The sequence below is a fragment of the Loxodonta africana genome, chromosome 5, assembly GCF_030014295.1.
Source record: "Loxodonta africana isolate mLoxAfr1 chromosome 5, mLoxAfr1.hap2, whole genome shotgun sequence".
Taxonomy (NCBI): domain Eukaryota; kingdom Metazoa; phylum Chordata; class Mammalia; order Proboscidea; family Elephantidae; genus Loxodonta; species Loxodonta africana.
The window spans coordinates 106,047,428-106,062,514 of record NC_087346.1 but is presented as its reverse complement, the minus strand read 5'-3'; the positions used below and the strand labels follow the sequence as shown (position 1 = coordinate 106,062,514).

Sequence of the window (15,087 nt, the reverse complement as noted above, 5' to 3'; positions counted from 1 at the left end):
GACATTATCCTCCTGTTGATACTTTGTCAGAATTTCGTGAGAACTTTCTTGGTGCCCTCAGCAATGGACACCCACATTCATTGGGTGTTGAGTGCTAGCAGCTGTGTTAGGGGTGGCTTCCTCTCATGAGGTAGGTATCATTATTATCTGAATTTTACAGATGTAGACCTTTTTTTTTTTGTTGTTGTTAGTAGACCCTGAAATCTACAGCTCTTGAGTAGCGGAGCTAGGACTTGGATCTAGAGAAAGCTTCGGGGCCCAGTTCTAATCACTGCTCTTTCACAGGGGGTAGAGAGTTTAATCCAGTGCTCCTGCTAGCTCTTCCTACTCCGTTGGCAATGAGTACAAGAACAAGCCAACACCAGCCAGGCTTCAGGAGGCTTCTCCATGGGCACAATGCTCTGTTTCTTGAGTCCCTGTCTTTTTCTTATCTATTCAAGGCCCTCTGCAGGATTTATACCAAGTTTCCATTTTGAGCCTTCCTTTTAATCAAGGAGACTCCTGCTTTCTTATTCAAGCCAAACTCTGGTTATTACAGACTTCTTGGAGCTCTCCTTTCCTCTAAACCTTTCCACTACCTGATTACTTAGCTCAGTTCCTCCAACCAGTGACCACACAGATGGAACAAGGTGATTATCAACCAAACTTTTGACATGTTCCCCCACAGCTCAGAGACTGCCTTTGGTCACATTTAATATAGTATTGAGAACATTTTCAGGACACAGGAACTGCTTTGCGGATAACACTTACAACCAGTAACATCATCCTTTTCTCATTTCAGGTTAGAAGCTTTTGAATATTCAGTTTAAATAAAAAACTAACTGGTAAAAATGCAGTTGAAGTCACAAAGGCAATACACAAATACATTTCTTAGCTCTTCCATTCTATATTCCTTCTCAGAGGTAATTGCTTGTTAGCAGTTTGGTTTTGTATACTTCCAGAAAGTTTCCCTTGCATATAAACACATGGTTTAGAACTTAACCTTGAATAGCTACTGACCTAGGGCGGAAGCATTAGGAGGAGTGTCAGCCGCTCATGGGATGTGTGTGGCTCATCCCTCACCTCATTCATCCCAGAGCCCAGCAGCATGTTTGGTGCTCTCCTGATATTTGGGGAATGAATGAACGTAGAAGAGTCACGTAAGAGGTTACGTCTTAATTTTCTTATTTTAGAAAGTAGTAATTTTCTCTGCTTTAATTATAATTTCTTTTGGGCAGCTGTAATTTTTATTCCTTAGCCAAAGTCAAGACTTCCAGATAAGCAGCATAAAACAAGTATGGGAGGCCCCCCATATTTGAGGGCCATGGAAGAACTGGTGTTGGGTGGAACACACACTTGGGCAGGAAAAAGAACATCTGTGTCTATAAAAACCCTGCTTTGATTACATCTCAGAATTATTTCCAACCTCAGTTTGTTTGTTTTCCATAAAATGATAGTGTTTTGTAGAGAACTAAAATCAGAGACGCTTGAGTGTTTTGGTTTACATTTTATTTCCTCCACCTGTTTAATCCATACTAGAAACTGTTTTCAGTTCTCTTTATTACAAACTTCTTTTGGGGATGCAGGAAATTTCCATCAACCACACACTTACAAATGTGTGGGTTCCAGGCAGTTCATTTTTTCCCATAGTTCTTATATAATTTCACTAGATGGGTCTAGGTTTTTCTGAGATGGCCAGGAAGAAAATTTAGACTTACAGAAAAGAAAGCTTTATATTCCAATACAAATTTGAAATCACACAGGTCAGAGGGATTGGGGTTATGATCTAGACTCCCTGGGACCAAATATCTCTCACTGGGGCCTTCCTTTGGGAGGGAGGGAAACCTGTAAGGGCCCCAGTCCACCTCTCTCCCACCTACGGTTCCAAGCAGCCTGGCAGCCCTGCCTGGTGAATGAACTGGAACAATGGGGCCCTTTGTTAAGGCGGTGGATTTACAATGCACGCAGACTGCCAGCACTGCCCTGGCCACTACCCCTCCCTTCCCTGCCTTTTCAGAAATGTTTCAGATCAAGAGAGAAACCAAGCCTCAGACCCTATTTATATGTTCCTTCCTCAGTTACATAATCTTAAGAAAAGTGAAATTTTCCTCACACTTATCATCCCAACACATGTCTAGTTTCTCCTTGAGCAACTTCAAACCAGAAGATTTGTAATCTACCAACACTACTTGCCAACAGGCATTTATTTAGAATTAATGAACTTGCAGGTGGAAGCAGGAAGATTACAAATAGAGGGTTAAGGATAAGTGGGAATTAGTGCTCATCAGGCCAGCTGAAAGACAGCTCGACATCATTAGAAAAACGAAGAAAAAAAAAAAAATTTGTTTTGAAGAACTGCAGCAATCCAAACAAAGTACCTCTGCCTGGTTATCAAGACCGGCCAGGCAGAATTCAATCATGCCCGTAATTAGTAACACGGGCACTTTGGTTTGGGAGGCATTCTTGAATGGTGACAGACAATAGTATTGGTATTTCCAGCTCTGGTCGGTCTTATCTCCTTCGCAGACGCTCAGAAGCCAAGGTCTGGATGCAGCCGGTCAGTTGCAAATAGCAGCTCAGGAATGTTAAGTGGTTTCAGGAGTCGTGTGGACAGCACAATGACCTACCAATGGGAGAGGGCAAACACACCACAGACAATCAGGGAAGCTGATCCCAGGCTATTAGACGATGGGAAATAAAAATGCAAAGAATTTCTTTGAGGGAAGATATGGAGTGGGACACAGTGGAAAAAAAGGCAGATGGTGGCAGGTTGAAACCACCTGGTGCCAGTTTCCTGGGTGGAGAGAAGGTGCCCAGCGTGGGAAGGATGCTGTGTGGGAAGGTGTGTGTTGTCTATGAACGGCGCACTAAAAATGGCTGAGACCAGCGCTGGGTGTATTTGACAGGCTGATCCTGGCCGCTGCCTTGCTGCTGAATTGAATTTGATCATACTGTGGCTTTAGGATTCTCAGTACTGAGGTCTCTCCCTTTTTCAGGGAGCATGCGAAGTCGCACACAAGAGGTAGATACTGTTGTTGCTGTCAATGCTGATGACGTTGCTGTGAGGTGTTGTTGAGTCAATTTTCGACTCAGCAACCCCATGTGGCAGAGTAGAACTGTCCCATAGGGTTTTCTAGGCTGTAATCTTTATGGGAGCAAATCACCAGGTCTTTCCCCTGTGAAGCCATTAGGTGGGTTTAAACTGCCAACCTTTCAGTTAGAATAGGAGCTGAGAGCTTAAGCGTTGTGCCACCAAGGCTTCAATGATGATGATGATAATAATGATGAAAAAAAAAATCTGTTTCTGTCGCGTCGATTCCGACTCATAGGAACCCTATAGGACAGAGCAGAGCTGCCCGAAAGGGTTTGCAGGGAGTGGCTGGTGGATTTGAACCACTGACCTTTTGGTTAGCAGCTGAACTCTTAGTCACTGCACCGCCAGGGCTCTGGTGATGATGATAGCAGCTAATATTTATGAGTTCTTATGTTGTGCCAGCTACTGAGGATTATCTCATTTAATTTCCATTTATTTCTCATAACAACCTTATGAAGTAGGTACATTTACTATTCCCACTTTGCAGATGAGGAAAATAAAGTACAGAAAGTTATGGAACTTGCCAAGGATGCACAGCAAGTGGTTGAGCCAGGATTCCAACCCACGCAGACTGGTTCCAGTGTCTTAGTGACTCTGTAGTCACTTCTCTGTCATCAAGGGCTTAGAGTACGACTGCTTTAATCTACCCTGGACCTCTGGGCCTCTCTGGCCTAAAGTTGTGGTGAGCCTTCCTGCTTCCCTCAGTCTGTACCAGTACTGTGGCGCAGATTTCTCTATGCAACACTGGAAGAGTTTGTTTTCCAAGGCTGGGCTGGGAATGTGATGTGCTTTGCAAGGGCCTGGTGAAAGTTCTGCACAAGCAGCCCTGGTGGTGTAGTGGTTAAGAGCTCAGCTGCTAACCAAAAGGTCAGCAGTTCAAATCCACCAGTTGCTCCTTGGAAACCCTATGGGGCAATTCTACTCTGTCCTATGGGGTCACTATGAGTCAGAATCAACTCGACGGCTCCCAACAACAACAGGTGAGAAGGTAAGGAGCTCTGGTGGTGTCGTGGTTAAGTCCTTGGCTCCTGACCAAAAGGTCAGTGGTTTGAACCCAGCAGCTGCTGCAAGGGAGAGAAGACCTGGTGATCTGCTCCTGTAAAGATTACAGCCTTGGAAACCCTATGGGGCAGTTCTACTCTGTCCTATAGGGTCACTATTAATTGAGTTCGACTTGGTGGCAATAGGTTTAGGTGAAGAGGTGGGGGCAGTGGTGGTTCAGTGGTAGAATTCTCACCTTCTGTGAGAGACTTGGATTCAGTTCCCGACCAATGCACCTCAATGGCAGCCACCATGTCTGTCAGCGGAGGCTTGCATGTTGCTATGATGCTGAACAGGTTTCAACAGAGCTTTCGGACTAAGATGGACTAGTAAGAAAGGCTTAGAGATCTACTTCTGAAAAATCAGCCAGTGAAAACCCTATAGATTGCAACAGCCTGATCCTGCTGTGCATACGGCTGCTGTGAGTCGGGGCAGACTCGACAACAGGTGAGAAGGTGATGGAGGGACACAGGGAGAAAGATACTAGAGTCAGAATTCCACAGCCTACCACCTGAGCGAAGGTAATCCCAAGGCCCACAGCGTCACTGGGCTTCACCTGGTGACACTGGCTGTTCTTTTTGGGAGCAGTGCAAGCTGGGGCTACACACTGGGACTATTTTTCCCAAGGCAGGTTGTCCCAGGTGTCATCAAACAAACTAACCAACTCCCATTTCAACTAGCTCACTGGTCAAAGGCAGAGTCCACACTGTAATGCTGAGGAAAAGAGGATGGGGCTCAAGTCAGGGGCAGGGAGGAGAGAAGGAGGCATTTTACAGCTTTTATTTCTTTTTTGTTGTGAAAGGAGTGAGGGTTATTAAAAAGTTTGTTTTTTAAAAAATCATTAGTCTTTGGAGGCATTTATTTTTCTTGTTCTTAAAAGAGAATTATCTTAAGAAAAAATATGGTTAATGTCAGCCAAGACATATTGGCAGGAAAAAAATACACTGAAATTTGTGCTACACATTTTTCTTCAAAGGCCCTGTAATGAGAACTTGAGGACAGTGAGTGGATGTTGTTAGCTGCCGCTGGGTCAGCTCCTGACTCATGCACACGTGAATGAAGCACTGCTTGGTCCTGTCCCCTGACTGGCTGTGCACAGGACCCTTGTGATCCACAGGGTTTTCACTGGCTGATTTTCAGATGTGGATGGTCAGATTCTTCTTCCAGGTCTGTCTTAGTCTGTTCAGCATCATAGCAACATGAAAGCCTCCACCGACAGGCAGGTGGTGGCTGCCCGTGAGGTGCATCGCCCAGGAATAGAATCTACCTCCCGCATGGAAGGAGAGAATTCTACCGCTGAACAATCACTGCCCTTAGCTGGGTGAATATTAGCACACCCTTAGAATTCTCACATACTCTTTATCTGAACCTCTCCCTCATCCACACACAGCTTACACACCATTTAAATACATGGTTCCGGAAAGGGTTTTTCATTATTCCGGGTCTTCAACCTAAGAGGTGATTGAGAATGGGGGCTCCCAGGCCAGGCCGTGCTGTCAGTCACACTCTGAGCCCACCCCAGCTCTATTACTGGTTGGCAAATGTCCTGGGAAGTCACATCACTTGGAGCCTTACTTGCCTCATCTGTGTCAGAAGGAAAACTGTCCCTACTCATGGCATTGCAACAAGGATTACATGAGGTCCTGTACGAAGAGCACAAGAGGGGATAGGTAATTGTTAGCTGCTCTTTTACATGGTTTTGTGATTGATCACTGGCCTCCTTTCTTCTGAATCTTATGAAAGCTAAGAACTCACTAGAAAAATACACATATGTTCATACACACATTTTGAATATAATTTTATGGGAGGTCCATGGACTCCCTAGGGATTCATAGACCACCAGGAAAACCCAAATCAGTTTGCTGTAGAGTTAATTCTAACCGATGGCGACCCATGTGTTGCAGAGTAGAACTGCTCCATAGGATTTCATGGCTGTGACCTTTTAGAAGTAGATCACCAGGCCTTTCTTCTGAGGTGCCTCTGGGTGGATTCAAACCGCCAACCTTTTGCCACCCAGGGACTCCTTCATAGACCCGTACAAGTCCTTATTCATATATGTTTAAAAATACATAAAGACGAAAATCCCTTGTGCACCCTCTATAAGCAGACTCCTCTGAGCTAGTAGAGGCTGGTAATTATCCAAAGCTCCTCTTTTCTCTCCCTAACTTACCACAGCTCCCCCGACCCCCACCTTCGCCAGCCATTTTGGTACTTAGTCCCAGTGCGAAGATGGGGGATTCTTCTCTGGCTGTGGTGAGGGCAAGCGTAAGGGCTAAAGGAATCTTCGGGGTTGCTTAAGTTTTGCTGGCAAGTTTGAGGAACTTGGAGAGAAAGAGTTACAGGCTCAGCTGATGCCAACTCTTCTACAGAAGCAGCAACTGAGTCAAAAGAATTCATCGCTATCAGGTCATGTGCTGGGCTTCCAGCCATGGCTGACAGAGACTGTGGACATGAAGGCGAGACTCCTCACACATAAACAAGCAGGTATTTACACAGCACATCAGCCTGAGGCTGCTGAGGGCTCAACTAGATTGTGTCTGGGACCTGCTCCGTGGAAGGGTGAAAAGAAACAGATGGAAAACTGAGGAGGCTCATGGATGAAGTAGGTTAGTGGGCCTTTGGAGGAGGGGAGAAAGAACTGAGACCAAGGATCCTTGCCAGGTCATACAGTGTGGTTAAGAGCATAACCTTAGGGTGACCCTAGAGAATTTGCTTAATCACTCTAAGCCTCGATTTCCTCTCTGTAGGGTGGGACTAATAATATCCATCTCATATGATTTTTATGAGGATCAAACATGGACATATTTAATATAATGACAGGCCCCTGAGGGCTTAAAATGGCAGCTGCTATTGTCATCATCACCGTCACCACCTTCATTATCATCATCCTTGGCTGCACTCTCCTATTACGCTCCTAGCAGTCACTGGAGCTGAGGTGAGAGGGGGTGGGGGAGGGAGGCTCAGCTGCCAGAGCCATCTTCCTGACCTGTAAATCCGATTGAATTACTCACTGCCTTAGAACCCTTATTGCCTTCCCAGTGCCCTCTGATAAGCCCCCAGATCAGCCACTGAAAACCCTACAGAGCACAGTTCTACTCTGACACACCTGGGGTCACCATGAGTTGAAACTGACTCCACAACAACTGGTTTACTGGCTTTCTGAAGAGGACATTCCAGAACTTTAGAATCCGATTGCTGCTCACCACTCCACACTCCAGTTCCCCATTCCAAAGCCCCCCAAACCCAAACCCATTGCTGCCAAGTAGATTCTAACTTGGAGTAGCCCTATAGGACAGAATAGAACTGCCTCATACGGTTTTCTAGGCTGTGAATCTTTTTAGAAACGGACTGCCACATCTTTCACCCCTGTGGAGCGGCTGGTGGGTTTGAATCGCTGACCTTTAGGTTAGCAGCTGAGCGCTTTAACAACTGCACCACCAGAGCTCTTCATTCCAACCACCCTAAACTGTTCGCAGTTTTGTAACTAGAATTTTGGTGCTGCTTTGTTGTCTGAAACATGGGTTCCCCCGCCCTTTGCCTGAAGACCTCTCTCATGTGCCCTTCAACAATCTGTTCCTACATCACCACCTCCAAGAAGCCTTCCTGGACCTTCTCTACCCCAAGGCTGCCTATGTCTCTCACTGAATTTCCTGCTTCTTTTTTTTTTTTGCTGAGTCTTTTCACTGTATCTTATCACAGTGGCTGACATGTAGCAGCAGATCCTTGATATAGTGAGCTACTGAATGATTGATTGAATGAATGAATAAATGAACAAGCACAAAAAGACAATGAAGGAGGCAGTGAGTTTAGCAAGGACAGCAGAAAGCTTTTCACTCAGAGAGACTAAAAAAAAATGGTCAAATAGCTTTGGGTAAATTTGTCTCAAATCAATTCAACTAAAAACCTCTTTGTCTAAACTTCCTATTTTGAAGAGCGTGTAGGGTCACACTGCTAGCATTTCCTATACAATCTAATAGTTGATGGCTCTTTTAAATATTTTTACATCTTACATATCTTTTGGTATTCAGGCTGCTTTTGAGCGTTTTCAATATTTCTTAGCCCCTTCAACTATGGGCAGTTCTGCATTATTTGGCTAAAATAGTTCTTAACATTCTAAAAAATAGGCCAAATAAGAAAAAAAGACACGTAAAATTGAAAAAGAAAGTGCTCAAAAGAGTCTGTAAGTGGCCTATTAGATATAAATTTTACTAATATCCAAAAAACCAAACCCGTTGCTATCAAGTTGATGTGGACTCATAGCAACTCTGTAGGACAGAGTAGAACTGTCCCATAGAGTTTCTTTCCAAGGAGCAGCTGCCGGATTCGAACTGCTGATCTTTTGGTTAGCAGCCAAGCTCTTAACCACTGTGCCACCATATAGGCCTCATGAAATGTGTGATACCAGGCAAGTTGAACATCAAAGAATTCATTTCAGAGAACTGGTCTTTTCTCAGGCAACAGAGAGCATGGATGAAAATTTCCATGAAAGAGACTCAATCACTGCCCACCATGACTGTTTTTTCTGTATGTTCTAATCCTTTTCCTGTCCTTTTAAGTGTCCTTGCCCTTTCTCCTTCACCCCTCTCTCTTTTTTTCTCCTCAACTTGGGCCTTAGACCTGGGTGTCACTCAGAGTTCAACAGTATGCTGATCTCAGTCCTGGCCCATCAGCTCCTGACCACTCAACTCCACCCACCAATAGGGAGCAGAGGCCTAGCAGAGGTAGAGAGCCTCTTTCTCAAGCCAGAGGAGTACAGGTGCTCCCGGCATGCTCGGAGATCTGCCCATCCTGCCACACCTGCTCACACTACCCACTGACCAGACACCTTCCACAAGAACAACCAGAGTGGAGAGAATCTTTAGATAGATTTTATACCTAAACATGAGGAACAGGGTATTTAATTGATATAAATTTTCTTTGGATAGCCTGAATTACATTGTAGCTGTTAGACAAACATAGTTTAGCTGTCAACAAAGGTTGCTAACTGCAGGCAACATCATTGTGACAGTATTTGAAGATGCAGCTCATTAATCAACAACAGGCCTCTCGGACTAGGGAGAAATATGTAATCAGAAGCATATTCTGGATGACTGTGAGATGGGGGTGGAGGATACCAGGCCTCCCTAACAGCCATGGGACCAAGCCCCTAAAGCAGCCTTTGGGACTCCACACAGGGCTCCGCTCCAGCAGGAAGAGGGACTTGTCAGGCTTCGTTCTTGCATCTGCCTGGAACTCCGGCACCATCAGCCCAGCCCACAGAGACTGATGGTCCTCTCGGCTTTCCACTTCTCTTGGCTCTCTCTATAATTTGTAGGTGCCAGAGCCTTCCTGCTGTATTTCTGCTGAACACAGAGGAAGCAGAACAGTCTAGGATTTAGATTCCATATCCTTCTGATTTCTAACATGGAGATCCGGAAGGAAAAAAAAAACAAAAAAGCCAGTTGCATCGAGTCAATTCCAACTCATGGCAACTCTGTGTGTATCAGAGTAGAACTGTGCTCCACTGGTTTTTCAATGGCTGATTTTTGTAACTAGATCACCAGACCTTTCTTCCAAGGTACCTCTGGGTGGATTTGAACCTCCAACCTTTTGGTTAGCAGCAGAGAGCATTAACTGTTTGCACCACTCAGGGACTCCAATTGGAAAGGAGTAGGGGATAATCCCTTTTATGTTCTTTCTTTCATTTTCCCAGTAAAATGAACCCACATGGGCACAGCGACCAACATGCACTTTTATCCATTTGATGAAATATTTTCTGAACACGTGTCATATGCGCTGTACTATCCATCTTCACTTGCACGTGTACATGCATATGCTCATACGCCTGTGTTAAACATCAACCCAGTGGGACAGTGGATTAAATAAATGGGCTTGATCGGTCATGATCAATCCTCACTGGGAAGCTTATGTGGACCATTTGACCTGCTTTCTCTTGCCCTCGGGCTTAGTGTGCTATACTTTTGAGGATCTCCTAGAGAGGCAGAGGAGTCCCTGGGTGGTCCAATGGTTAACACGCTCAGCTGCTTACTGAAAGGTTAGAGGTTCAAGTCTACTCAGAGGTTCCTCGGAAGAAAGGCCTAGGGATCTACTTCAGAAAAATCAGCCACAGAAAACCCAATGGAGCCCAGTTGTACTCTGACACACATGGGGTCACCATGAGTCGGAATCTATGGCAAATGGTTTTTAAAGAACTGGATGTGTGAGATTTCAGCTCATCTTATCACCTCTGTCCCTTCTGATTGTTTTTTGTTTAATATCACCCAACTCCTTTCCCTGAGTTTCCCATCAACTTCAGAATAACGTGCAGCCAGGTTTAAGAGTCAGGATTTAGGTATTCTTGAACGCCTAGGGATGTGTGCAAAATTGTGTGTATGTGAGCATATTTCAGGGTCTACTGTTTTTCTTTTCTTATCACTCCTCACTAAGTGTTCAACTCCAGAAATGTAGCGCTGCATGACGGCATGTGTATGCGACACTCACGTGCCCAGGGACAGCAGGGAACGGCAAGGTCAACTTGCCCACTCTGTCTTCCTCCTTTTCCTGAGCTGACCTCTCCCTGTATTTTTGGGAGGGTCCCTCCCTGTCATTTTCTTCCCACAATCACAGGCTTCTGCGGGCCTCTCTGCCTCCCATCAGGTTACAGAGCTCAGCCACCAGGCAGCTAGTGAACGAGGACACAGAGCTGGTGTCAGCACATGTGCACCAAAGCCCAGGGCACTGGGGAACGACTCCTGGCTGGTGCCTGTGGCTGTCTGGGGCCTGGGGTGGGGACAGCTGCCCTCCCTGACCCTGCTTTGTAGTCAGAAAAGAGTGCTTTCTCCAGCTTGACCACTTCCTATCACCAGCACATCCTCCAACAGCCAGGGGCAGAGAGAACAGAGAAAACGTGCCCTGTTAAGAGGAGGTTAACACTCCTACAGGCCTAGCAGGGAAGGAACTGAAGCCTGTGGTGGGAATACAGTTTCTGGATTCCAATTTTCATGCTATTCTTGTCACTTTTTGTGAAAGAGAATTCATTTCTGGGTGTGCTTTAAATGAATTCTATCAGTTTCCTTTCAGAAGCTAATCCCTGAATGACTGTCAAGTCTCAGCTTAAATGCCTTCTCTCCCATGAGGTGGTTGTTGTTGTTTGGTGCGCTGAGTTGATTCCAACTCATGGTGATCCCGTGTGACACAGTAGAACTGCCCCATGGGGTTTTCTTGGCTGAAATCTTTATAGAAGCAATTTGCCAGATCTTTATCCCATGGAGTCGCTGGGTGGGTTTGAACCACCAATCTCACTGTTAGCAGTAGAAGGCTTAACCATTTGTGCCACCAGGGCTTCTTCATGAGGAGCACATGTCATCTAAGGTAGGCCCTTCCTCCTCCTTCTGGTCACTTCCCACCACAGCACCCACCTACGTCCTCTGTGGCCCTCGTCACTGAATGGAGTTTCCTTGTTTATTCTCTGTCTCTCACTGTTAGGATGGAAGCTCCCTGAAAGCAGGAGCTGGTCTGGCTCAGCATAGAGGACAGTGCTCGGCACAGAGCAGATGCCCAACAAATGCTTGTTGAATAATCAATTAATCCAATTTAATAGAGATCGTTGTAAGCTCCTATACTTTGGTCCAAAAGTCACCCTCAAATAAAAAAATAGGGAAGATACAGACAAATAGGAATTGATATAAAAGACAAAGTGGTTTTGTTGTTGTTGTTAGTTGTTAAGTTCACTCTGGCTCATAGCAACCTTATGTATAACAGAATGAAACACTGCCCAGTCCTGCACCATCTTCAAGATCTATAAAATGTTTGAGTCCATTGTTGCAGTTATAGAGTCAATCCATCTCATTGAAGGTTTCCCTCATTTTCACTGACCCTCTACCAAACATTATGTCTTTTTCTAGGAATTAGTCTTTCCAGATGACATGTTCAAAGTTTTAGTTGCCCATAATTTCAATATGAATAGACAGATTGGTGTGATTTCCAGAAGAGCTAGTTTTGTCTTCCACTGCGATAACACAGTAAAGTTTCTAGTATTCAAGGTTTGACATTCAATGAACATTCATGAACACCAGCTAAGTGCCTGACACTGTTTGAAATACTGGGAATACAATAGTTAAAAATGTGCAAAATTCTTGAGGCTGGAAGGGACTCAGCAAGTAGAAGAATGGTAGGAAATGAAGCCCTAAAGGGTAGCAGGGGCAAGATCATATGGGCCTTGAAGGCCATGATATAAAGGAGGAAGAGGAGGAGGAGGAGGAGGGGGCTCCAATTTCATCTGCACTGATCAGTCCACACCAAGAACATGGCTTTCAGTTCCAGTTGAGCATGAGAGAGGGAGCCCAACAGGGACAGAGGAGCTTCTACACCAGTTAGGGGAATCAAATCTACGTCATGAGGGGGTCAGTTTTAGTAACTGAAGATATTCACTTTGGAGAAGAGAAGACCTGGAGCAGGATGTGGAAGCTATCTTCATGTGCCTGCAGAACTGTCATATGGAAGAGGGGATGAGCCTTGCTGGTTGGCTTTTAAATTCTGTGTGGCCCAAGAGCTAGAACTATCACTACTGAGTGAGGGCTATAAGGAGGCAGATTTGGGCTTCATTAGGGTAGGCATTCACAACAGTCGAAGTCCTCCGAGGCTCAGGTAGGCTGCAGTGGGAGGAGCCAAAACCTCATCACTGGGGATGTTCAATTATAGGCTGGATGTTAACGGCAGGATATAATTATTAGATACAACATTGTTGTTATTTTTGTCCAGTCAGCTCTGACTCACGGTGACCTTATCTATAACAGAAAGAAACGTTGCCTGGTCCTATGGCATCTTCATGACTGTTAATATGTCTATTATTGCAGCTATTGTATATTTTGAGTGATTTCCAACCTAGCGGGCTCATCTTCCAGCACTATATTGGACAATATTTTGTTGTGATCCATAGGTTTTCATTGGCTAATTTTTGGAAATATATTGCCAAGTCTTTCTTCCTAGTATGTCTTAGTCTGGAAGCTTCCCTGAAACCTGTCCACCATGGGTAACTCTGCTGGTATTTGAAATACCAGTGGCATAGCTTCCAGCATCACAGCAACACACGAGCCACCACAGGATGCCAAACTGACAGATGGGTGGTGGAGATACGGTATTATCGCTGCTTATACAGACAATCAAGGTCCCTGGGTGGTACAAAGACTTTACCCTCGAATACTAACCTAAAAAGGAGCCCTGGTGGTGCAGTGGTTAAGTGCTTGGCTGCTAACTGAAAGGTCAGAGGTTTGAACTCACCAGCTGCTCTGTGGGGAAAAAGATGTGGCAGTCTGCTTCTGTATTATTACAGCCCTGGAAACCCCATGAGGCAGTTCTACTGTGTTCTACAGGGTCACTATGAGTCAGAATCGACTAGATGCAATGGTTTTTGTTTTTGTTTTGTTTTTGGTTACTATGGGGTCAGTGGAAAAGAAGAAGACCCTCAGTGAGATGAATTGACACAGCGGCTGCAACAATGGGCTCAAACATAGCAACGATTGTGAGGATGGCACAGAACCAGGCAGTGTTTCGCTCTGTTGTGCATGGGGTTGCTATGAGTCGGAACCAACTCGACAGCATCTAACAACAACCACCTAAAGGTTGGTGGTTTGAACCCACTCAGCGGCACTACAGAAGAAAGCCCTGGTGATCTGCTTCTGTAAATATTTCAGCCAAGAAAACCCCACAGAGTAGTTCTATCCTGCGATACATGGGGTTGCCAGGAGTCAGAACTGACTCGGTGACAACGGGTTTTTATAGATAATCATGTCAGAGTTATTCTCCCAGCTACCTGACTTGTCTTTGATGGTCTGTTGGAGCAAAGATTCGTTCAGTAGCACTGACCTTCGATTAATTTACACATCTCCAACAGAAGTCCTATTTAGCATACAGCTGGCGCAGCAAGGCCTAATTTCCGTCACTCTTTAATAGTGGGAAGCTGGTCATGTCTCAGCTCTGGGCAGAGGGCTAGCTGCTGGGCTGGGGCAGTTGCTTGTCGGTCTAAGAAAGGTCTAAGAACGGGAGTTTCACCTCAGCAGGTGGCACTCAGTAAACATCCGGGTAATCCATCTCCTTTCAAAAGCTCGGATATGGAGGGCCCTATGATAAACGACTCCTTCTCTGTTTTTCTCTGCTGCTTTTGGAGGCTTCCTAGGGCCTGTTAACTCTTCAGCAAAGGTTTTTGCACAAAGGACAAGTAGCAGTCAAGGCTGCTCCCTATGCCCAAAATTCTTTGAGAAGCTTTTTCTGCAGATGACTGAGCACAGGGTCAGATTGCAGCAAAGCCAGTGCAGATTCCAGGCCTCTGTTGTCAAACTCAGGTCACACAGCTTTGAAAACATCTGCATTTTCTCCTTTTAGAGTGGGGATTAACATGTCTGTCAGGCTGTTACAATGCATCACTGTTCCGGAGAGCTAAGAATTTGGTTCAGGGGTGGCAAGAAGTGTGCGTTCTGGTAAAAAAAAAAGTCTTGCTCAAAGAGGCAATCACTCATTAAGAAGATCCTTAACACTGTTGATAGAGTATGAAATGAGGCAGAATTGACCAATTTATCGGAAATTTCACCAGCTATGAACACGACAGGTTATGAACACGACAGGTGGTAGTCACTGCGGAAATGGTCACATCCAATGAGTGGCCACTCTCCTGCTCAAGAACCTACTGTGGCTCCTAGACTTTCAGATTTTATTCCTTGGCTCGATGGCTGGAGGCAGCCAGGAATCTGGGTGGCCCAGCCATTCCAACAACACTGACTGCTCCTGCCCAGCCAGCTCTCTTGCTGTCAATCCATCCATCAAACCACAAGGCTTATTGAGCTCCTGCCCTGTGCTCAGGCCTGGGAAGCCCCAACCTTTGTCTTCAAGGAATTCATGTTTGGTTGAGAAGACGAGACTACCACATATGAACCAGCCAGCAAGCAGTCCAGGGCTGCATTGCATAGTATAGACTGTAGATGCCAGAGGAGAGGTGAGAA

General features: G+C 45.4%; 1 protein-coding gene across 1 annotated transcript in view; it reads right to left on the bottom strand.

Annotated features, from left to right (window-relative positions):
- Positions 1-1,024: 1,024 nt before the first annotated feature.
- The window catches only part of SCFD2 (sec1 family domain containing 2), a 551,019-nt gene continuing 536,956 nt past the window's right edge, over positions 1,025-15,087 (bottom strand). The window contains exon 9 of the mRNA XM_003415876.4: positions 1,025-2,602. Within this exon, the coding sequence (XP_003415924.1) occupies positions 2,510-2,602 (93 nt within the window). The 3' untranslated portion in view covers positions 1,025-2,509. The remainder of the gene's footprint in view (positions 2,603-15,087) is intronic.